At 42.3% G+C, this 23,793-nt stretch overlaps 1 protein-coding gene across 2 annotated transcripts in view; it reads left to right on the top strand.

Annotated features, from left to right (window-relative positions):
• Positions 1 to 23,793, top strand: part of LOC140718789 (transcriptional activator GLI3-like) — a 426,621-nt gene that overhangs the window by 398,540 nt on the left and 4,288 nt on the right. For both annotated transcript variants that reach the window (XM_073032982.1, XM_073033058.1), the window contains exons 11-14: positions 6,738 to 6,887; positions 10,807 to 10,971; positions 12,367 to 12,636; positions 17,031 to 17,358. In XM_073032982.1, coding sequence (XP_072889083.1) covers positions 6,738 to 6,887; positions 10,807 to 10,971; positions 12,367 to 12,636; positions 17,031 to 17,358 — 913 coding nt within the window. The remainder of the gene's footprint in view (positions 1 to 6,737; positions 6,888 to 10,806; positions 10,972 to 12,366; positions 12,637 to 17,030; positions 17,359 to 23,793) is intronic.

Raw genomic sequence — 23,793 nt, 5'->3', positions numbered from 1 at the left:
GCAGTCGTCGAAAGCATTGTCTGAAGACAGTCCATTTATCTAACTAAGTATTTGTGTTGATTTTGTTTATTTACAGTCAATCAAAAGAACATTGTACACTGGATCAATTATTCCTCCGTTAATGACTGTTAAGAACTAATATACAGCTTTATAGCATTGTAGTAGCATCGATTGTGTTTTAATTTCTCCTGTATTTCACTTAAGTACATAATTTGTTACTCATTTTAACTGCAGTTTGTCTTTTTTTATATCTTTTTAACTATTTCCATAAAACTTAGGCTAATTGGGGCAGCCGCTTAATTGAGCCACAATGTACTGGTCCTGATGTGTCCCAATTAACCGGAATCCACTGTAACTCGGTTGTGTGTATGCACCTTTGCTAACTGCGCCTAATAAATCTGCAGTTTATTTAATTTCTTCCTTCTTACAAGGACTGCACTGTTGAATAAACCTGTAATTTTGATTCTTTCCTGAATTGCTATGGAAACAGTGTTTAAAAAACCTTCAGACTGGCAGTTTCCTGACTGCCTCAATTCAACTGCCAACTTATCTTGGTTTTCGTTCTGAAGTTGTAAAAATGATGTTTGTTTCACGGAGCTTCAGTGATGAGAAAACTGGTCAAAGCATTCATGCTGTTGAAAGAAATTGTTATTTATGGCATGTGACCAATGAAACTGCAGTTGTTTCCATGCACTTGATTTAAGGAGATCACGGGGCTCATTATACAAACACAGCGAAACTGTACACTTGGGACCGAGGATTAAAAATAACTGTGGATTTCCTTAGTGTTTTGACCATTCAGATGACGTACAAAAGGGCCGGCAAAAAAATAGAACTGCAAAGCACAGAAAGAGAACAGTGACTGTTCTTTTAAACAGCTCACCACTGATTCAGCTTTCTCGTGAGCACCCCTGCAAACTTCTCTGCTTTAGTGTAAACACTATTACCTAACAAAGTAATCTTCAACCTGTATCCACATCTGTATGAAAAGCTGTTGCAGGAAAGCAGCATCCATCATCAGGGACCCCCCCCCCCCCCCCCCATCCCACCACACAGGTCATGCTCTCTTCTTGCTGCTGCCATCAGGAAGAAGGTTCAGGAGCCTCAGGACTCACCCCACCAGGGTCAGGAACAGTTTATACCCCTCAACCATCAGGCCCTTGAACCAAAGGGGATAACTGCAGTCAACTTCACTTGCCCCACCATTGAAACGTTCCCACAACCAATATACTCACTTTCAAGGACTCTTCATCTCATGTTCTTGATATTTATGGTTTAGAAACATAGAAAATGTTTGTTTATTGTTATTTCTTTCTTTTAGTATTTGCACGGCTTGTTGTCTCTGCACACAGGTTGAACACTTAAGTTGGTTATTATGGTTATTATTCTATAGATTTAATGAGTATGCCCAAAAGAAAATGAATCTCAGGATTGTAAATGATGACAGTTATGTATTTTGAACTTTCTTTCATACAGTGTCTGGTCATCACTTGCTGCAGAGCAAAGAATTTCTCCTCTCAAATTATTTAATAAGTTAAAAGTGAATTTTTTATCAGAGTACGTATATGTCACCATATTCTACACTGAGAATCATTTTCTTGCAGGGATTTACAGGAAAATAAAGAAATACACCCAATGGCCACATTTTTAGGCACCTCCTGTACCTAATAAAGTGGCCACTGAGTTTACCTGTTCGTGATCTTCATAGCCCGTCCGCTTCGACGTGTTGTGTATTCAGAGCTGCTCTTCTGCAACACCACTGTCGTAACGCATGGTTATATGAGTTAACGTCAGCTTGAACCAGTCTGGCCATTCTCTTCTGTCCTCTCTCATTAACAAGGTGTTTTTGCCCACAGAACTGTTGTGCATGAAAATCCCAGGAGATCAGCAGTTTCTGAGATACTCAAACTACCCCGTCTGCCACCAACAATCATTCCACAGTCAAAAACCACAGAGATCACATTTCTTCCCCATTCTGATGTTTGGTCTGAACAATAGCTGAACGCCTTGACCATGTCTGCAAACCATGGAAAACTGTGCATAAACAAAGACTGGCAAACAATCGATGTGCAAAAGAAAGACCAGCTGTGTGAATAAAACAAATAATACCGAGAACATGATTGAAAGTGACTCGGTAGCAGAATCTGGAGATGACTTGGTAGAGGGCTACAGGCTGATAAGAGACACAGATGGAGGGGCTAGCGAAAGACCTTTTCCCAAGGTGGAAATGGCAAATATGTTGGGACATAATTTTAAGGTGTTTGGAGGAAAGTATAGATGGGATGTCAGAGGTAGGATTTTTACACAGAGTGTGGGAGTGGTGGTAGAGGGAGATCCATTAGACTCTTAGATAGGCACAGAGATTAAAGAAAAATCATGTAGAAGGGAAGGGTTAGATTGATTGTGAAGTAGATTTAAAGGTTGGCACAACATTGTGGGCTGAAGGGCCTGTACTGTGCTGTGATCCTCCATGTTCTGTACTAGCTGTGTTAAAATGATTTCAAAATCATAATTAAAGATTCAAGTGATTATATATTATTCAAGATATAATTTCAAGCGAGACAATATGTTTTATATTAAATTGGATATTTGGCATTACAGGTGTTGGAAGTATCATGTCGTTTTCATTGTCAAAATGTGATAGAATTGAGTTTATTTTCACTGACAGAAGTCGTGAAAGTTGCAGTGACAATTAAAGGTGAGGTTTATCTTTCTTTCTTGCCTAGAACCCTACAACCCACAAGGAATTGAAGGGCCTCAGATCTTATCTTGTGATTCTTCACCAGGTCGAACCTGGCACATGATCTAATTTTGGATCTGTCTGTACAGACGTTGGGCAGGAGTAGCAAGGCCCTACTTCACCACAGCGCTAGTGAATGGGGCTTAATTCCCGCCGCTGTGTTTGTACATTCTCCCCATGACTGCGTGGGTTTCCTCCGGGTGCTCCAGTTTCCTCCCACAGTCCAAAGACGTATGGGTTTGTGGCCACATGGATGTAGCTGGGCTGCACAGGTTAGTTTGGCTGGTAAGGCCTGTTACCTGTCAAAGAACACTGACGCTGTCTACAAGAAGGGTCAGAGTCGTCTCTACTTCCCGAGGAGACTGAGGTCCTTTAACATCTGCCGGACGATGCTGAAGATGTTCTTTGAGTCTGTGGTGGCCAGTGCTATCATGTTTGCTGTTGTGTGCTGGGGCAGCAGGCTGAGGGTAGCAGACACCAACAGAATCAACAAACTCATTCGTAAGGCCAGTGATGTTGTGGGGTGGAACTGGACTCTCTGACGGTGGTGGCTGAAAAGAGGATGCTGTCCAAGTTGCATGCCATCTTGGACAATGTCTCCCATCCACTCCGTAATGTACTGGTTAGGCACAGGAGTACATTCAGCCAGAGACTCATTCCACCGAGATGCAACACTGAGCGTCATAGGAAGTCATTCCTGCCTGTGGCCATCAAACTTTACAACTCCTCCCTCAGAGTGTCAGACACCCTGAGCCAATAGGCTGGTCCTGGACTTATTTCCACTTGGCATAATTTACTTGCTATTATTTATTTATTTATGGTTTTATATTGCTATATTTCTACACTATTCTTGGTTGGTGCGACTGTAACGAAACCCAGTTTCCCTCGGGATCAATGAAGTATGTCTGTCTGTCTGTCCATGCTAAATTTAAAAAAAAAGACATCTTACACACCTCTATCAAATCTCCTCTCATCCTCCTTTGCTCCAAAGACAAAAGCTCTCTAATCCAGGCATCATCCTAGTAAATCTCCTCTGCACCCTCTCTAAAGCTTCCACATGCTTCCTATAATGAGGTGACCAGAACTGAGCATAATATTCCAACCATGGTCTAACCAGGGTTTTATAGAGCTGCAACATTACCTTGCGGCCCTGTCGAATGAAGGCCAGCGCACCATACACCTTTTAATCAGTAATGGCCGATTAATTTGGGATTTGCACACAGGAGTTCTGTTTGTTACGTAGGAAAATGCCATGCAGGGCTATTGGGAAAATAGGCACAGTCCAGACCAATCAGCTTGAACTCACAAAAGTGAAGCTAGTCCGCCCTCTCCTGGTACAGCTCTGGTACTGCAAGTACTTCCAGCTTATGGCAATGTGGTAAAACCACTGAAGCTGGGGTCTTAACCTTTGGTCCACGGACCCCTTAGGGATTCATGGATAGATTCCAGGGGGTTCATGAACTTGGATGGGAAAACATTTACATCTTTATTTTCAGTAACTTCTAAATTAAATTTAACATTTCCTTCAATTATGAATGTAGGCAACAAACCATAGTGGTGTTATTCAGGCTAAACAACAAGTGATATGCCTTTAAAAAATAAAGTTTAATTTTAACTTGCTTATATTTTAAATGTATAATCTTGTCATTTAATGCGTTATTAAAGAAGCACATATATTACAATATATTCAAATTTGTTTTTAAAAATATTTAGATAACCATATTTCATTTTATTTTACATATTTAAATACATTATTGTGAGAAAGGGTCCACAGGCTTTACCAGATTGCCAAAGGGGTCCATGGCATAAAAAAGGGGTTAAGAAGCTCCGCACTAAAGCAACCAATGCATATTAAAAATAATCAAAACAGCATGAATGACATCCAGACAGTTTTCTATTTATGTTTTAATTTATATTTTCACTTCCAATAGACTAAACTTCACTCACCACAACTCTGAACAGACTACAAGCACTCTTTTGAGCACTCTTTAAAAAGCACATCCTTGGTTTTATGTTCTTAAAATGCACTTGTCTTCTTTTGCACATTGCTTGTTTGCCAGTCTTTGTTTATGTATAGTTTTTCATAACTTCTATTGTATATCTTTATTTTTGCTGTAAATGTCTGCAAGAAAATTGAATCTCAAGGTAGTATAAGGGACACCATATTAGGTACACCTGCACCCCTGCTCGTTAATGCAAATATCTAATTAGCCAACCATGTGGGAGCAGCTCAATGCATAAAAGCACGCAGACATGGTCAAGAGGTTCAGTTGTTATTCAGACCAGACATCAGAATGGGGAAGGAATATGATCTAGGTGACTTTGACTGTGGAATAATTGTTGCTGCCAGATGGGGTGGTTTGAGTGTCCCAGAAATTGCTGATCTCCTGGGATTTTCACCACAAGTTTACAGAGAATGGTGCGAGAAACAAAAAGAAAAACATCCAGTGAGAGAGGTCAGAGGAGAATGACCAGACTTGTTCAAGCTGTTAGGAAGGCAACAGTAACTCAACTAACCACACATTACAATGGTGGTGTGCTGAAGAACATTTCTGAAGGCACAGCACATTGCACCTTGAAGTAGATGGGCTACAGCAGCAGAAGATCACACCGGGTTCCATTCCTGTTCCTAATAAAGTGGTCACTAATTTATACTGCAGTATTTCAAATGCAATGAATGAATTTTGCCATATTTATTCTGAGACTATAGGAAACTTTGTTGTACAAAGATTGTTTGTACAATATTAAAGATTCAAAATTGTTTAAAGTCATTTCCAGTACACATTTGTAAAGGAAAATTAAATAATTGTTACTCCAAATGACTTGGCCTCCACAGATAACTCTTCATCTCTGTTCTAAAGAGACGTCCTTATATTCCTGCAGTTCCCAACGTGGGATCCATAGACCACATGCTTAATGGTATTGGTCCATGGGATAAAAATGGGTGGGAAACGCTGTTATGTTCTGTGTTGCCTGGGACTCCCCCCACCATAGGAAGCATCCATTCTATTTAGACCTTTAAACGTCCATTAGGTTTCAATGAGATCCCCCTTCATTCTGCTAAACTCCAGTAAATACAGGCCCTGAGTGATATTTTTATACGTCAGTGAAATTGCTTAATATTATGGATATACTTTAAGACAGGAGATGATTACTTGCAACAGCTGGAAAACAATGAAGGGATACATTTATAAAGGCTTTGGTGCTGATGTTGGAAAAAGGTGCAAACGATCATTGATGCCAGTTCTACTGCATATCACCCATAGTTGTTTGCTGAGAACTGCTAATTCTTGCTAATAACCCTCATGCACTGTCAATTTACAGGATATGGTCTCTCATTTGGCTGTATTCTTGCATGGTTGAATGTTAATTAAGCTTGAACTTGAAAGTTACCACAGACTGACAGGAGAAGCCCAGAGGGCAGACTTTTGCACTAAAATAAATTATCCAGGAGTCAGAATTTCACAATGCTGAAATAGGAAAAGCAAGCAGAACATGCTTCATAAACGTTGATATTTGCAGGCCACACTGTAGGAAGTGTTTAAAGATGTCTGAGGAAGTAAGGAAGGTTGGGTGCAACTAGAACTTGAGGTCATAGGTTAAGGGTGGAAGGTGAAATATTTAAGTCGAACCCAAGGAAGACCTTCTTCTTGCAGAGTGTGGAATGACCTGCTGCTGGAAGTGGTGGATGCAGGCTCGATTTCGACATTTGAAAGTGTTTAGATAGGTACATGGATGGGAGGGGTACAGATGCCCATGGCCCAGGTGCAGGTCAATAGAACTAGGCAGAATAAGACCAGATGGGCCAAAGGGCCTGTTTCTATGCTGTTGTGTTCATTTACTGTGTATCTCTAGATACGGGTCGGTGAGACTAGGAGCAATAACAGTTTGGTGTGGACTAGATGGGGCAAAGGGACTGCTCTGTGTTGTAGTGCCCTGTGATTCTAAGTGGTAACGAGATGTCCACTGACAATTTGCTTGTTGATTCCCCAATCAGCACATCAATAATGACCACATCCACGGCGAGAAGAAGGAGTTTGTGTGTCGCTGGCAGGACTGCTCTCGGGAACAGAAGCCATTCAAAGCCCAGTACATGCTCGTGGTCCATATGAGGCGACATACTGGGGAGAAGCCACACAAGTGCACTGTGAGTCTCTTCATTGAGTTGTTGTTTACCAGACTTCACTTGTTCTATCATCAAGTCAGATCATTCATCCCCCTCCATAGACGCTGCCCGACACGCTGAGTTCCTCCAGCATTTTATGTGTGTTGCTTTAGATTTCCAGCATCCGCAGAATCTTTGAACTTCACTTCGATATATATTAATTGTATTTTCACTGCTTTGTTCTTAAAGATGGTGTTTCACAGTTAGCTCAGCAGTTTATTTTTCTTCCTGACTTGTTCCAGGAATAACTAGTAATGTTTTACATGCTTCTTCTATTTGGTTTGGGTTGAGTTCTGCCGGGTGGCTACTAGCCAAAAGCTGAGACCAGTGCACTATAACAGGATAGCAACTCACCAAGTCTCCTTTGACAGAACGCTTCAAAATCTTGACCTTTGCCATTCAGAAGATCAAAGGTCATTGTCCCCAAGGTCACCCCACCTAACACTTGGATAGCCATCACCATTTTTTCACCACTCGTACGTCAATATCCTGAAACTCCATAGCAGCATAGTAGCGTAGTGGTTGGCACAATGCTTTACATTACAGATGGGCTGGGTTCGATTCCAGCCACTGCCTGTTCGTTCTCCCATCTTAGGATTTATAAATGGTTCATAAACCCACGAACATTTACTTCTCTACCTTTATCAATCTGAAAAAGATTTTCTATGAAGTACAGATATACTATACAGTGGATTCCAGCTAATTGGGACTCACCAGGACTAGTGCATTTTGGCCAAATTAAGTGGCTGCCCCAATTAGCTGAAGTTTCATGGGAATAGCTAAAAAGGATTAAAAAAAACCAAGCTACCGTTTAACTGAGTTACAAATTGTTTTTAAATGAAATATGGAACAAATTAGAACTCTACCAATACTACTACAGTACTATAAAACTACGTATTAGTTTCTAATAGTTTATCGATGGAGGAATTCATCCAGTGCTCACTGCTGTGTTCTTTTGATTGACAGTAAATAAACAAAATCAACGCATTTGCCAAATACAGATAGCGGGCTGCCTTCAAACAGAGCCTTCAACAGTAGCTTCCTCCAAACCTTCATTTTAATTGTAATATTCAAAATGATTGTCAATACCTTCAAGTTCTTCTTGGTTCCTAACTTGCTGAAGTAGTGAAATCGTTTCATTTTCACTCCCAGCCATTTTGACATCTGCAAGCCTGAATGCTTGAAACCACAGTGATCAAAACAGTTTGGAATGGTCTTACTGCTTATTTCTCACCAACTATCAGTGACAAAAATCACTTTTTTTGAATACAAACACATGCAACTGATGCTATTTAAAGTCTGCTCTAAGCGTTGTGTAGTGTCTAATGGCCACACGACTGACACTAGTTAGAAAATATTTGGAAACAGTCTCTTGCCCCAATTAAGTGACATAGTGTCCAAAATAAACAAAAGGAATCCCAGCTATTTTCTCAATTTGTTTTTGTTTTTTAAGAGCAGTCCCAAATAAGCGACTGACCCGAATATCCAATAGCCCAATTAACAGGAATCCATGAGATTTCTATCAAGTATGAAACACTGGAAAGAATAATAATCAACAGTGCATCTGGAGCAGTGCAGAGGTAGAGTAACTAAAAAAAAACAGAATTTGTTATCACTGAATTTTGTTGTTTTGTGCGAGCAGTACAGTGCAGTACATAAAAATGACTAAATATTACAAAAATAAGTAAATATGCAAATTGAAGGAATTGATTGTGGACTTCAGGAAGGGGGAGTCAAGGGCCACACACCAGTCCTCACTGAGGGATCAGATATTGATGCAATTACAAAGCAGGCACGACAGCAGCTATATTTCACTAGGAGTTTGGGGAGACTTGGTCTGTCACTAAAGACCCTCACGAGTTTCCACAGTTATACCATTGACAGCCATCTGACTGGTTACTTCACTGTCTGGAATAGAGGGGCCACTGCACAGGATCGGAAAAAGTTGCAGGAAGTTGGAAACTCAGCCAACTCCATCATGGGCACTAGCATCCCCAGCATCTTCAAAAAGCAATGCCTCAAAAAGGCGGCATCCATCATTAAGGACCCCCATCGTCCACAACATGCCCTGTTCTCATTGATACCATCAGGGAGCAGGTACAGGAGGCCAGAAGACATGCACTCAATAGTTTAAGAACGGCTTCTTCCCCTCCCCCATCAGATTTCTGAATGGATAATGAAGCTATGAACTCTACCTCACTATTTGTTTTCCTTTTTTTTTTGCACTAATTATTTAATCTAATTTTTTATACATTACTCTTATTGTAATCTATAGATTTTATTACGTATTGCAATGTACTGCTGCTGTGGAACAACAAATTTCACGATCTATTCCAGTGATATTAAACCTGATTCTGATAACAAGACATTGTTTGTAGCTTCATCGACTGTTCAGAAATCTGACGGTGGAGGGGAAGAAGCAGTTCCGAGCGTATTGAGTGTGTCTTCAGGCTCCCGTACCTCTTCCCTGACTGGAGTAAATCCTGGCAAACAGATATTATTACTCACTGTGGGGATTTTTGAATCTCGGCATTGGCATCGACTTTGTTAACTTTGAGACTCCAAGGAAATGTGGCACGTTATTCAGTGAAATATTATAGCTGGATCTTTCACTAAAGTTTTCCACATGCCTTTACTTGTATATTCTGGCTCGAGCTGAAATTCCAATTGCCCCACTTTACTTCTTTGTGGCACGTACTGCATTGGTTTCTGAAGAAATCTACATAGGTTTCTGAAGAAATCTACATAGGTTTCTGAAGAAATCTACATATGAGAGAGAGATTTTCCAGTAAATGCCACATGAAGTTAGAAAGATAGAGCACGACAGCACAGAAACAGGCCTTTCAACCCATCTACTCTGTGCAAACTGTTGTCTTCCCATTGACCACTTGGACCATAACTCTCCATACCCCTCCCTAAATTGGTGAGATTACCTCAACAAAATAGTACTTTCAAACATACAGGCTACCCCTCAAGAACATACAACTGTACAGCACTGAACAGGCCATTCGGCCCAAGATGATGAGATGATCTTGACAGCAATTTGTACCAGATGTCCTCTTCCTGTGTTTCAACAATATCCGTCCAGTACCTTCATAATCATATGTCTATCTAAAAGCCTTTTAAACTCATCCAAACTGCTTGGTAACCCACTCCAAGTACTCATTTCTCTCTTTGCCCCTCATGTCGCACCCTCCAAAAAAAATCCCTGGAAGTTCACCATTTGGTGTTTGATATTTCTACCCTGAGGAGAAGATCCTGGTTGTCTTTATGCCATCTTTAAGGAGTTTGTACGTTTTCTCCATGGCCTTGCAGATTCCCTCTGGGTACTCTGGTTTCCTCCCACAGTCCAAAGACGTACTGGGTTAGTAGGTTAATTGATCATTGCAAATTGTCCTGTGATTAAATCGGTGGGTTGCTGGGCAGTACGGTTCATTGAGAAGGGTGTGTTCCGCAATGTACCTCTAATAAATAAATATTGTAAGCAAAAAAGATCCTATGGTATTACAGGCAAGATACTAGAATGAGTGGTTATTTCAGACACTGTCCCCTTTCTTGTCAGACTGGCAGGAGGCAAAGAGTGGGAATAAGGGGCAGCATTTTTGGTTGACTCCTGGTGACTAGTGGTGATCCACAGAGGTCAGTGTTGGGACCGTTTCTTTTCACATTATATTGTCAGTGATCTGGATGATGGAAATGTGGCTTTGTTGCCACATTTGCTGATGATACAAGATGGGTGGGGTATTTTTATTGTATTTCTTCACGGTGTAGCTGATGGAAGACAGTTCAGGATTCGAAGATTTATTGCATTATTGATGATTAGATTTATTTGCACACGCCTGACATAACATTAAAAGAACTGAGGGATTGCAGTGATATGCAGTGAATCTGTTTTGTACAGTTTGAGGGCTGTGCAAAGGCCTACTCCAGACTGGAAAACTTGAAAACGCACCTGCGGTCTCACACGGGAGAAAAGCCGTATGTCTGTGAGCACGAGGGCTGTAACAAAGCATTCTCCAACGCGTCAGACCGGGCAAAGCATCAGAACAGAACCCACTCCAATGAGGTAAGTTGTTTTCTGGCACTCGTACAGCTTTTGCTTCTGTCATCGGTTCTGTATTGCAAGAAAATTAATCCTGCGGTGACACATGAACTTGGAGGTCAGTCACTTTGTCAGGTACCTCTCGTACCTAATAAAGTGGCCACTGGGTGTACGTTCATGGTCTTTTGCTGCTGTAGCCCATCCATTTCAAAGTTTGACACATTACACATTCAGAGATGCTCTACCATGCACCACTGTTTTGTAATGAGTGGTTATTTCAGATACTGTCCCCCTTCTTGTCAGCATAAGCCAGTCTAGCAATTCTCCTCCGACCTCTCTTATTCACAAAGAGTTTTTGCCCACAGAACTTCTTGCAACATTCTCTGTAAACTCTAGAGACTGTTATACATGAAAATCCCAGGAGCTCAACAGTTTCTGAGATACTCAAACCACCCCTTGTGGCTCCAGCAATCCTTCCACAGTTGAAGTCACCTTAATCACATTTGTCCCCATTCTAATGTTTGATCTGAACAACAAATGAAACTCCTGACCACGTCTGCATGTTTTTATGCATTGAGTACTGTGCAGTAATTGGTTTCTTTAACGTTTTATAAAGATGGTTTACTTATTTCTTTCTCCATTCTACAGCTAATATTGGCAATGGACAAATAGCATCCACATTAACAAGTAGCAGTTGTTATCAGTGAGTACAAGACAACCACTGATCAATCGACCGTAAGACAGAGGAGCAGAATTAGGCCAATTGGCCCCTTGAGTCTTCTCCACCGTTCAGGCGTGTTCTATGTTTGATTTATCGATAGAGCTCACTTTGGGTTAGTAAGTTGTGGGCTGCCCAGCACAATCCTCACTGATTTGATTTGACACAAATGACACATTTCACTGTACAGTACTTTTCAAAAGTTTTAGGCACAAGTATATAGCTAGGGGCCTAAGACTCTAGCTCGTCTAAGACGTTTGCTATTCTAGGAGAACCAACAGTTGCACACAAATTGGATCAAACGGGTATCTCCTGCTGTTCTGGTTCAATCAAATGAAACTTCAGACCAACAAGGTTAAAATCAGACTGACCAAAAGGAACTTAAAAGGAAATGCACAATATTCTTTTTTTCTCTGTCAATTTGTTGTACGAAGAGGAAAGAAGAAAGCCCCTGACTCTGAGTGGAGTCATTGGGACGCCGCCGTGATGGCATCTTTTTAGCAGGCTTGTTTTTACGACACCAAGTTGCTAGCTTGATTCTCGACCCAGCACGGATGGGAAGCATGCGAGGGAGCCGGCTGGATTCGAACTCAGGAGCCTTCGCTCTGAAGTCCGGCGCTGATGCCACTACGCCACCAGCAGCAGCATTTCTTGTAAGCAGTTGTTCTAATCCTCTTTCATTGTGTTTTGATGTTTTACAGAAACCTTACGTTTGTAAGATTCCCGGCTGCACAAAGCGTTACACTGACCCTAGTTCCCTCCGAAAACACGTCAAAACAGTTCATGGACCAGAGGCTCACATCACGAAGAAACAGCGCGGAGATATCCACCCGAGGCCCCCAGCACCCCGGGACCCAGCCAACAACTCGCAGTCCAAGTCACCCGGACAGCAGCAGGCCGAACTGAACAACGCTACCTCAAAGCGAGAAGAATGTCTACAGGTTAAGGCCATCAAGAAAGAGAAACCAATGGTATATGCACATTATTTTCAACATCAGAAGCGTCACTCGTTACGCCAAGTATGACACGATTTCCTTCCAGCTTACTTGCCCGCTTAGATCCGTAGAGTCATAGTAAAGTACACCACAGATGCTGCGGCAACACTGTCCCGCTTGCTCCAATAATAAACCAGTACCATTTCCAATTACATTGGACCTGCAGTCGCAGGATCTAATAAATCTCTGTCACTTACTTCCAGTGCAAAAAGCATCTATCCTCAGATGAGGAGTCTGAAACGGTCTTACTCAGAGATACTGCACAGTGACTGGCCCTGTTCCCTCTCAGCTGCGTGGGTGCCTGTTCCCTCTCAGCTGCGTGGGTGCCTGTTCCCTGTCAGCTGTGCGGGTGCCTGTTCTCTCTCAGCTCCACGGGTGCCTGTTCCCTCTCAGCTGCATGGGTGCCTGTTCCCTCGCAGCTCCACGGGTGCTTGTTCCCTTTCAGCTCCACGGGTGCTTGTTCCCTCTCAGCTGTGCGGGTGCTTGTTCCCTCTCAGCTGCGCGGGTGCCTGTTCCCTCTCAGCTGCATGGGTGCTTGTTCCCTCTCAGCTGCACGGGTGCCTGTTCCCTCTCAGCTGCATGGGTGCTCAGCTGCGCAGTAACTAAAGTACATAGCCTTTGTTGCCACATAGCTAGAATTTTCTTTTATATAATCTTAGTATCATTTTGAAATTATGTGAATATAATTTTGAAATCTATACTAATGTAATTGTGAAATACCCTGTAATTAATTATTGATGAATATAATCCATAAATTTTCTAAATAATCAACGTACCGCAACCTTCACTTTGAAACATTTTAGAGCGTCAACATATTTACATTGTCAGTGTTTCAAGATACAAATTGTATCAATAAGCACAGATTGCAAGTCGGTAGCTAAGTGTTAATAAACCTCTTGCCCACTGAACACCAATGCCATCTACAAAATAAAGCATTTAAAATGCCGTGCAGTTTTCAGGCGGTGTAAAAGTTTCCTGTTCAGAGCAATGGTTAGTCCACACAGCTGTAAAAAAAACTAGAGGAAATGTTGGAACAGGCCGTCCTGCCTAATTACACCCATGTGACCAATTAACCTACTAACTCTTACATCTTTGAAATGTAGGAGGAAACCTACATGGTCATGGGGAGAACGTACAAACTCCTTACAGACAGCAGTGGCATACAGACCAGACCCTTTATAAATAAATTAGAACATAGAACATTACGGCACAGTACAGGCCCTTCAGCCCACATTGTTGTGCCGACCAATTAACCTCCACTTATGATCAACCTAGCCCTTTCCTCTGACGAAAGCCTCCATTTTTCTATCATCCAAGTGCCCATCTAAAAGATTTTTAAATTCCCCTAATGTGTCTTCCTCCACCATTGCCTCTGGTAGGGCATTGCATGCACCCACCACTCTCTGCGTGATGCTAACTGCTCCGCTAACATGCTGACCCACTGAGTACTCAAAAGCCCCACTAACAGAGAGGTTGCCACAGTCACAGGGAAATTCCAAAGTCACATGGGGGGATGAGATTTCGGAATAGTTTTCAGAACCTAAAAGGATCTAAAAATATGTATTTGGTATCTGAAAGATCAAGTTTGACAGAGCTCCTGTCTGGGAACAATTAACAATAGGGCAAAGGTACCTTCATAGAGTCTCACAGAACCAGGCCCTTCGGCCCAACTGCTTCATGCTGCCCACTGCATTTTCCTTGCTAGTCCCAGTTGCCTGCGTTCAGCCCATATCCCTCCATGCACCTATCCAAATGCCTCTTAGATACTGCAGTTGTCCCCATCTTGAACAATTCATCTGACAGCTTATTACTGGTTCTCATGAGCCTCTCTGTAAAGAATTCAGTGATGTGTAGATGATTAACCTTTCAGAAATGGTTTGGAATAAACTCAGAGCAGGCATTATTAATATTTATCATGAGTCTGAAATATAATGCATTCTGCAGATTATTAACACATTCTAAATGATTTTTGACAATTTTTTATTTGAGATTTTTTGTTTTTCTTGATTGCAAGTGACATTTGCTGATCAGTTATTTTGATTAACTCTGTCCTATATGTAAGTGCTACTAACAGAAAGTAACTGTTCTCTTTCTTGTTTTCATTAACTTGCTGACATTACTGTCTGGTGCTTTCTTGTTCTGTCTTCCTAAGGACAGTGGGTAATAAGGTGAGATTTTAATGCCTGAACCCTTCTCCCATTAACTGACCGACTTGGTTTTATTATGACTTTAAGTTATCCAGCTATGCATTTATGGAATTTTAAAATTTCATTTCAAAGCTCAACTTTATTCGCTGTATTCATTGACACGTATTAGGAATTTGTTGTGGTTTTTTGATGGACGTACAAGAAAAAGCATTCGACAATGATAAAGAACAAAGAATTAAATAAAAAATAAAGTTAGAGATTAAAGTATGGACATGGAATAAAGCACACTAAATCTGCGGTACTCTGCAAAATTCTTAGGCATATGCATGTAGTTCGGTTGCCGAAGACTTTAGCACAATACTGTATTTGTCGTTGTGGAGCAGAGAACATATATGTAAATCTGGAAAGAGCAAAGGATATTGGGAATGGTGAGGGTGGAGCGCTGTGGGAGGGGTGTGGGACAGGTGGCAGAGGAGGAGTGCCGGGGGCTGGGTTGGCTGAGTGCAGACACACCCAGCCCTGAGACACCAGGCAAGGTCACTTGATTCCAAACAATTGGTTTATTGATCATTACAAACTGTCGCTCTGGTACTTCCCACTCCCTCCCCTCTCCCTTCCCCTTTTCCCAACCATGATTCCCCTCTCGCTGCCCCCTTCCCGCTCTCAGTCCACAATTGAGACCCATATCAGAATCATGTTTATCATCACTCACATATATCATGAAATTCATTTCTGTGGCAGCTGTTCAGCCCAATATATAAAATTACTACAGTACTGTGCAAAAAATATAGGCACCCTAGCTATATATGTGCCCAAGAATTTTGTACAGTTCTGTAAATATAAAAGCAATCCTACAGAACACAATGTACAAGTGACTGTTGTATCTACAGACTGATTGTATTTACGTGGTGACACTGTGGTGTGGATGTAGTGGTGGTGGGGTACGGAAGGGTGGGTTATTGGATGGAGGTGTTGATCAGCCTGACGAGTTGGGGGAAGTAACTGTTTTTGGGTCTGCTGGTCCAGGCATTTATGCTACATAGCCTCCTCCCAACGGGATTGAGGCAAACAGTCCACGAGTAGGGTGGACGGGCTTTTTCTGGCACCTTTGTGTGTGTCAGACTTACAGCCGTCCAGTTGTGGCAGGTTTGTGATGTTGTGATTTCTTTCAGATTGTACAAAACTCTCAAGCCACCAAAGAGAGAGTTCACACTGTTCCTGTTTATAGATCAGCAGAACTTGTTAACAGGAGAATTTCAAAGTTCAAAGAGTTGAAAGTAAATTTATTATCAAAGTACATATGCATCACCAAGCACTACCTGGAGATTCATTTTCTTGCAGGCATTCACAGTAGAACAAAGAAGTACAATGAATCAATGTAAAGCTAGCAAGACTAACAGCCAATGTGTAAAAGCAGGCAAGCTGAGCAAATAATGAATAAATGAATGAATGGATAAATAAATAAATAAATAAATAGACAGACAGCTAGATAAATAGATAGATGGGCCGATGAAAGATGAATAGATAGATAGATAGATAGACAGACAGATGATAGACAGATAAATAGATAGACGATAGGTAGATGATAGATAGATGGATAGATAGAGAGATGATAGATAGATGGATAGATAGATAAGTAGATGATAGCTCGATAGACAGATGATAGACAGATAAATAGATAGACGATAGGTAGATAGAGAGATGATAGATAGATAGAGAGATGATAGATAGATGGATAGTTAGACAGATAAATAGACGATAGCTCGATAGATAGATGTACAGATAGATAGACAGACAGATGATAGACAGATAAATAGATAGACGATAGGTAGATAGACAGATGATAGATAGATAGATAGATAGATAGATAGATAGATAGATAGATAGAGAGATGATAGATAGATGGATAGTTAGACAGATAAATAGACGATAGCTCGATAGATAGATGTACAGACAGATAGAAAGATAAATGGATAAATTGGTAGATATATAATTAAATCAATCAATCAGTTAGACGACCAAACAAACATTAAGTTGTAAAGTCCATGAACATGAGTCCAAGGGTTGCATTCAGTGACCAGTTAAGTGTTGTGGTGGGTGAAGTTGTCCACAATACAATTCCGCTCTGATGTTTAATGTCATGATGCTTTGATGATCTAATTGAACCCACTCACGCGTGTAAGAGCAGGGAACTCAATCGCTTCTTTCCCTGCCCCTTCACAGACATCTCAGCCAAGCCCTGGTGGTCAGTCTTCGTGCAGCAGTGAACCGTCCCCCTTCAGCGCCCACTCCAACAGTGGGATCGAGCTTAATCTGAATAGCGGAGGCAGTGTGGGAGATCTCAGTGCCACTGATGAGGCACCAATCATGGACTCTACAGTATCCACAGCAACCACAGCATTGGGCCTGCAGGCCCGAAGGAATTTGACAGGGACCAGGTGGATGGAGCAGCTAAAGATGGAGAGGTTGAAACAAGTCAATGGATTCCTTCCCCGAGTCAACACTGTGCCAGCTACCAAAAACATCACATTGCCTCCCCTTCCAGGAAATGGTAAGGAAAAGACTCAAGGGTTTGCAATAAATATGTTTACTTTAGAACATAGAATGTAAACTGCGCAGTTAGGCTCTTGGGCCTATGGTGTTGTACAAAACTTTTAGCATACCTGAAGATTAAGGCCCCTTATCTAAGAAACGATCTGCTGGCTTTGGAGGGAGTCTAGGGGAGCTTCATAAGAATTATTCTGGGGATAAAAGAGTTAATGTATGAGGAGCATTTGATGACACTGGACCTGTACTCTGGAGATTAGAAGAATGAAGGGGAATTGCACTGAAATCGAATATTGAAAGAACTAAATATAGCGGATGTGAAGAGGATACTTTGTAAAGTGAGTGAGTCTAGGACCAGAGGGCACAACCTCCAAATAGAGGAACATCCATTTAGAACAGAGATGTAAAGGGTTTTTTTTTTATCTAGAAGATGATGGATCTTTGGAATTCATTGCCATAGATGGCTGTGGAGGGCAAATCATTTCAGGTGGAGCTTGATGAGTAGGGTCATCAAAGGTTATGGGGACAAGTCAAGAGAGTAGGGTTGAGGGGGATAATAAAAAATGGAATGGCAAAGCAGACTCGATGGGCCAAATGGTCTAATTCTGTTAATATGTCTTATGGTTAATCTAACTCATCTCTCCAACAGAGCCCTCCAATTTACTATCATTCATGTGCCTGTATAAAAGTTTCTTAAATGCCCCTAATGTATTTGTCTCTACCACCACCCCTGGCAGGGAATTCCACACACCCACCACTCTTTGTGTAAAAAATGTCTCCGATATACTTTCCTCTAATCACCTTAAAATTATGCCCCTAAATTTATTTAGAGATTGTTTGTTCATTATGTGCCATGTCATATGATGTAGATGATCATGGTCTTTCCATGACCATCATAGTTCTTGGCAAATTCTTCTGCAGAAGTGGCTTGCCATTGCCTTCTCCTGGGCAGTGTCTTTACAAGATGGCTGACCCCAGACATTATCAATACTCTTCAGAGATTGTCTGCCTGGTGTCAGTGGTTGCATAACCAGGACTTGTGATACGCACCGGCTGCTCATACGACCATCCACCACCTGTTCCCATGGCTTCACATAACCCTGATTGGGTGGTCACCTTGCCCAAGGGTGACTACAGGGTAGCGGAGGGAAGGAATGCCTACACCTCCTTTGATAGAGACGTATCTCTACCCCGCCACCCTTATTTAGAGATACAAGACGGCAACAAACCCTTTCTGCCCAACAACACCCCACTGCCCTCTTACACCCTTGTGACCAATAAATGTACTTACCATATATCTTTGGAATGTGGGAGCAAACCAGAACGTGCGGAGGAAACCCACGCGATTACGGGGAGAAAGTACAAACTCCTTACAGGCAGTGGCGGGAATTGAACCTGGGTAACTGGTGCTATAAAGCGTTGCTCTAACCACTACACTACCGTGCTTCCCAAATGTTTCTTAAGACACTGCACTGAATTATTTCTTATACATGCAGAGATAAATGGCATATCTGACTATAATCACGGGGTGTTTAATTAAGTTTCAAATTAAAACAGCTCGAGGCAGGGAGAGGAAGACATTGTTTTCTTGAAAAGAGAAGCTTCTGGGAAATAATTACACTTTTGATTTGAATTTCATATCATATTTTAAAATCTAAAATGAACAATAATAAAGGGATGTCAGAATATGGCACCAAGTGCTTCGGAATTCGTGAGGTCCACAGACAGAGCTTATATCAATGACATACTGTATTTTTGGCAATTTTTAACTGATAGCAACTACACTGTAAAGAAAACCCACTCCCTGGGCTCACAATCAGGTTTTTTATTACCGACATGTGTCGTGAAATTTGTGGTTTTGTGGCAGCAATTACAGTGCAATACATAAAGATTACTATAAGTTACAATAAAAACTAAATCAGACCATAAGGCATTGGGACCATTCGGCCCATCAAGTCTGCTGCACCACTGATGGCTGATTTATTATCCCTCTCAACCCCATTTCCTGTCTTCTCCCCATATCTTCATGCTCTGACAACCTATCAACCTCCATCTTAAATACACTCAATGACTTGGCCTCCACGGCAAGAAATTCCACAGATTCACCACCCTCTTGGCTAAAGAAATTCCTTCTCACCTCCATTCTATTCAGAGGCTGTGCCCTTTGATCCTAGACCCCCCCACTATAGGAAGGTCCTCTCCACATCCACTCTATCGAGCCCTTTCAACATTCGATGGAGTTTAAGAAGATTCTCCCCGCCCCCGCCCTCCATTCTTCTAAATTCCAACCAGTACGGCCCAGAGCCATCAAACACTCCAGATATGATAAACCCAGAATTCATTCCCGGAATCATTTCTGTGAATCTCCTTTGAAGCCTTAGCACGTCCTTTCTTAGATGAGGGGCCCAGAACTGCGAACAATACTCCAAGTGAGGCCTCACCAGCTTTACATCCTTGCTTTTGTATTCTAGTCATCGCAATTGATGCACCATCAATAACTCACGCCGAGACTTAGGAAGTGAGATATCGGCTTTTATTGACTGAAGGACAACACTACATCCTGGGGAAAATGAGGGAGAGCAGCAGGCCACAGTCGCCTTTATACAGGGGTCTGTGGGAGGAGCCACAGGGGTAGTCAGCAGGGTCTTGGGAGGAGCCACAGGAGCAGTCAGACAGGTATATCTAGTTCACCACACAATGTAAGTCGTGCAAAAAGACAACAAGGTAGTGAGGTTGTGTTCTTGAGTCCATTGTCTGTTCAGCACTCTGATGGCGGAGGGGAAGAAGCTGTTTCTAAAATGTGAGTGTGTGTCTTCAAGCTCCTGTCCCTCCTCCCTAATGGTAGTAATGAGGAGAGGGCATGTCCTGGGTGGTGGATGCTGCCTTCTTGAGCCACCACCTCCTGAAAATGCCCTTCATGGTGCGGGGGGTTGTGCCCGCGATGGAGCTGGTCGAGTTTACAACTGTCTTCAGCTGTTTCCGATCCTCAGTTAGTTCCTGTGAGGCAGCCAATCGAAATGCTCTGCACGGTACACCTGTAGAAATTTGGTGACTTACCAAATCATGATCTGGAACGGCAAAGTAAATGGCTGCACAATTCCAGACGACGACACAGCTCAGTGAGTTCTCAGAATTGTTTCTGACTCATCCCTCATGAACAGGCGCACATCATTAAACAGATTGGACATCCTCCAACCCAATGGCAAGATCATCCATTTCTCTAACTTCTGGTAATTCCCCTCCCTTCACCCATCTCTCTTTTTCCATTCCCGTCTTCCCCCTTCTCCTCACCTTCCCATCACCTCCCTCTATTTCCCCTCCTCTTTCCCTTTCTCCCATGGTCCAATGTCCTCTCCTATCAGAGTCCTTCTTCAGCCCTTCAACTTTCCCACCAATCACCTCCCAGATTCTCACTTCAACCCCCTCCCCCAGCCAACCACCTTCCCCCTCACCTGATCTCACCTGTCACCTGCTAGTTTGTACTCCTCCCCTGCCCCCTCCTCCACCTTTCCCCTCACCTGGTCTCATCTATCACATCCCAGATTCTCACTTCATCCCCCCTCCCCCAGCCAACCACCTTCCCCCTCACCTGGTCTCACCTGTCACCTGCCAGTTTGTACTCCTCCCCCACCCCCACCTTCTTATTCTGGTTTCTTTCCCCTGCCTTTCCAGTCTTGATGAAAGGTTTTGGCCCAAAACATTGACTGTTTATTTCTCTCCCTAGCTGTGTCTGACTTGCTGAGTCCCTGCAGCACTCTGTTGTTGAACTGAATTGAAATGACTTTATTACTTACATCCTTCATATACATTAGGAGTAAAAATCTTTGTTACGCCTCTGTCTAAATGTGCAATTTGTAGTAATTTATAATAAATAGTATGGACAACAGGACAGTCGATATAACATGCTGTGTCACCATGAATTAATCAGTCTGATGGCCTGTTGGTCCTGGCTTTTATGCTGCGGTACCGTTTCCCGGATGGTAGCAGCTGGAATAGATTGTAGTTGGGGTGACTCGGGTCTCCAATGATCCTTTGGACCCTTTTTACGCATCTGTCTGTGTAAATATCCTGAATAGTGGGAAATTCACATCTACAGATGCGATGGTTTTCTTCCCAGCACATCTGTAGATTTTCACTCTGGATTTTCAAGGTTATTAAAACTTGGCAAGTTACCTTTCCACTTATAATTGTGTAAGTGCTAACTTTGGTGACTGGAAGAAGAGTTATAAAGTCTTACTGAGAAAAATACTGTTGTACAGGTAAAGTATTCCACCTGTGAGGAAGCCATTTGTAAGTTCTCTCATTACGATGTAGTTGGTGCAGAGTGCTGATGAACTTGAACTAAAGATCATGGGTTATTAAAGGTGAAAGGTGAAATATTTTTGAGGAAGCTGAGGGGAAACTTCCTTCACTCAGAGTGTGGTGCGAGTGTGGAATGAACTGCCAGAGGAAGTGGTGGGCGCGGGTTTGATTGGAACATTTAAGAGAAGTTTGGATAGGTACATGGATGGGAGGGGTATGGAAGGCTATGGTCCCAGTGCAGGTCAATGAGAGAAGGCAGAATAACAATTCAACATGGACTAGATGGGCCAAAGGGCCTATTTCTGTGCTGTAGTACTCTATACCTATGACTCTTCATAGAGGGTTTAAACTAATTTGGCAGGGGGATGGGAACCAAGTGATAAGGCTGAGGCTGGGGCTCTTGGTATACAAGCAGATACATTTTGTGTAGTGAGTCTGTGAGGAAGGACAGACGGATGATAGGGCAAGATTGAAATCAGTGGAATGAGTTAAAGTGCAACAAGGGGTCAAAATCAAAAGGGTGATGAATGCAGGCCTGAAGGTATTGAATTTGAATGCACACAGTATACAGACTAAGGTAGATGATCTTGTAGCACAGTTCGAAATTGGCATTTATAACTTTGTGGGTATCACTGAATTGTGGCTGAATGAAGGTTATAATTGGGAGCTTAATATCCAAGGATACACATTGTTTCGAAAGGACAGGCAGGTAGGCAGCAAGGGTTGGGCTGTTTCTGCTGGGAAAGAGATGACAGAGGATCAGAAGATGTAGAATCCATGTGGGTAGAGTTAAGAAACTTCAAGGGTAAAAGGACCCTGACAGGAGTTATATACAGGTCTCCGAACAGTAGCCAGGATGTAGAGTACAAATTACAATGGGAGATAGAAAAGGCTACTGTTGCAATAATTATGGGGAATTTCAATGTGCAGGTAGATTAGGAAAATTTGGTTGGTGCTGGATTCCAAGAGACGGAATTTGTAGAATGCCTACGAGGTGGCTTTTTAGAGCAGCTTGTGGTTGAGCCAATGAGGGGAATGTCAATTCTGGATTGAGTGTTGTGCAATGGCCCAGATTTGATTAGAAAAAGGAATCTTTACGAGGCAGTGATCAAAATATGATAATTCTGTCAAAATATGATAGAATTCACCCTGCAGTTTGAGGGGAAGAAGATAAAGTCAGATATATTACAGTGGAGTAAAGGGAATTGCAGAGGCATGAGTGAGGAGCTGGCCAAAGTTGACTGGAAGGGGACACTATCAGGGATGTCAGCAGAACAGTGATGGATGGAGTAGCTGGGGGAAATTCAGAAGGTGTAGAATAGATACATCCTAAAGATGAAGAAGTATTATAAAGGGAGGATGAGGCAATCCTGACTGACAAGGGAAGTCAAAGACAGCATAAAAACTAAAGAGAGGGTATATAATATAGCAAATGTTAGGAGGAAGGTAGAGGATTGGGAAGCTTTTAGAAGATGAAATATGAAGGTAAGCTAGTCAATAGTATAAAAGAGAATACCAAAATGTATTCAAATATGGAAAGAGTAACAGAGATGAGAGTGGATATTGAACTGCTGGAACGAGATCTTGGTTGAGCTAGAAGATCTTGGTTCAATTCCCACCGCTGACTTTAAGGAGTTTGTACGTTCTCCCTGTTACCACGTGGGTTTCCTCTGGGTGTAGTGGTTTCCTTCCAAATTCCAAAGATGTATAGGTAGGGTTAGTAACCTATGAAATGGTGAAAGGCCTCAACAGAGTGGATGTGGAGAGGATGTTTCCTATGGTGGGAGAGTCTAAGACCATAGGACACAGACTCAGAATAGAGGAGCATCCTTTTAGAACGGAGATGAGGAGGAAATTCTTTTGCCAGAGAGTGATGAATTTGTGGAATTCATTGCCAAGCCACTGGGTATGTTTAAGGCCGAGGTTGATAGATTCTTGATTAGTGATGCACCATCAATAACTCACTCTGAGACGTAAAAGCGAGGTATCGGCTTTTATTGACTGGAAGAATGAACAAGCAGTGAGTGACCACCATACTACATCCTGGAGACTGAGAGGCCGGGCTCAGACCTCCATCGCCTTTATACAGGGGTCTGTGGGAGGAGCCACAGGAGCAGTCATCAGGGGGCGTGTCCAG

This window comes from Hemitrygon akajei, chromosome 1 (assembly GCF_048418815.1).
Source record: "Hemitrygon akajei chromosome 1, sHemAka1.3, whole genome shotgun sequence".
NCBI classification, from domain to species: domain Eukaryota; kingdom Metazoa; phylum Chordata; class Chondrichthyes; order Myliobatiformes; family Dasyatidae; genus Hemitrygon; species Hemitrygon akajei.
Note: the sequence above shows the minus strand (reverse complement) of the source record. Positions and strands in the feature narration are given on the sequence as shown.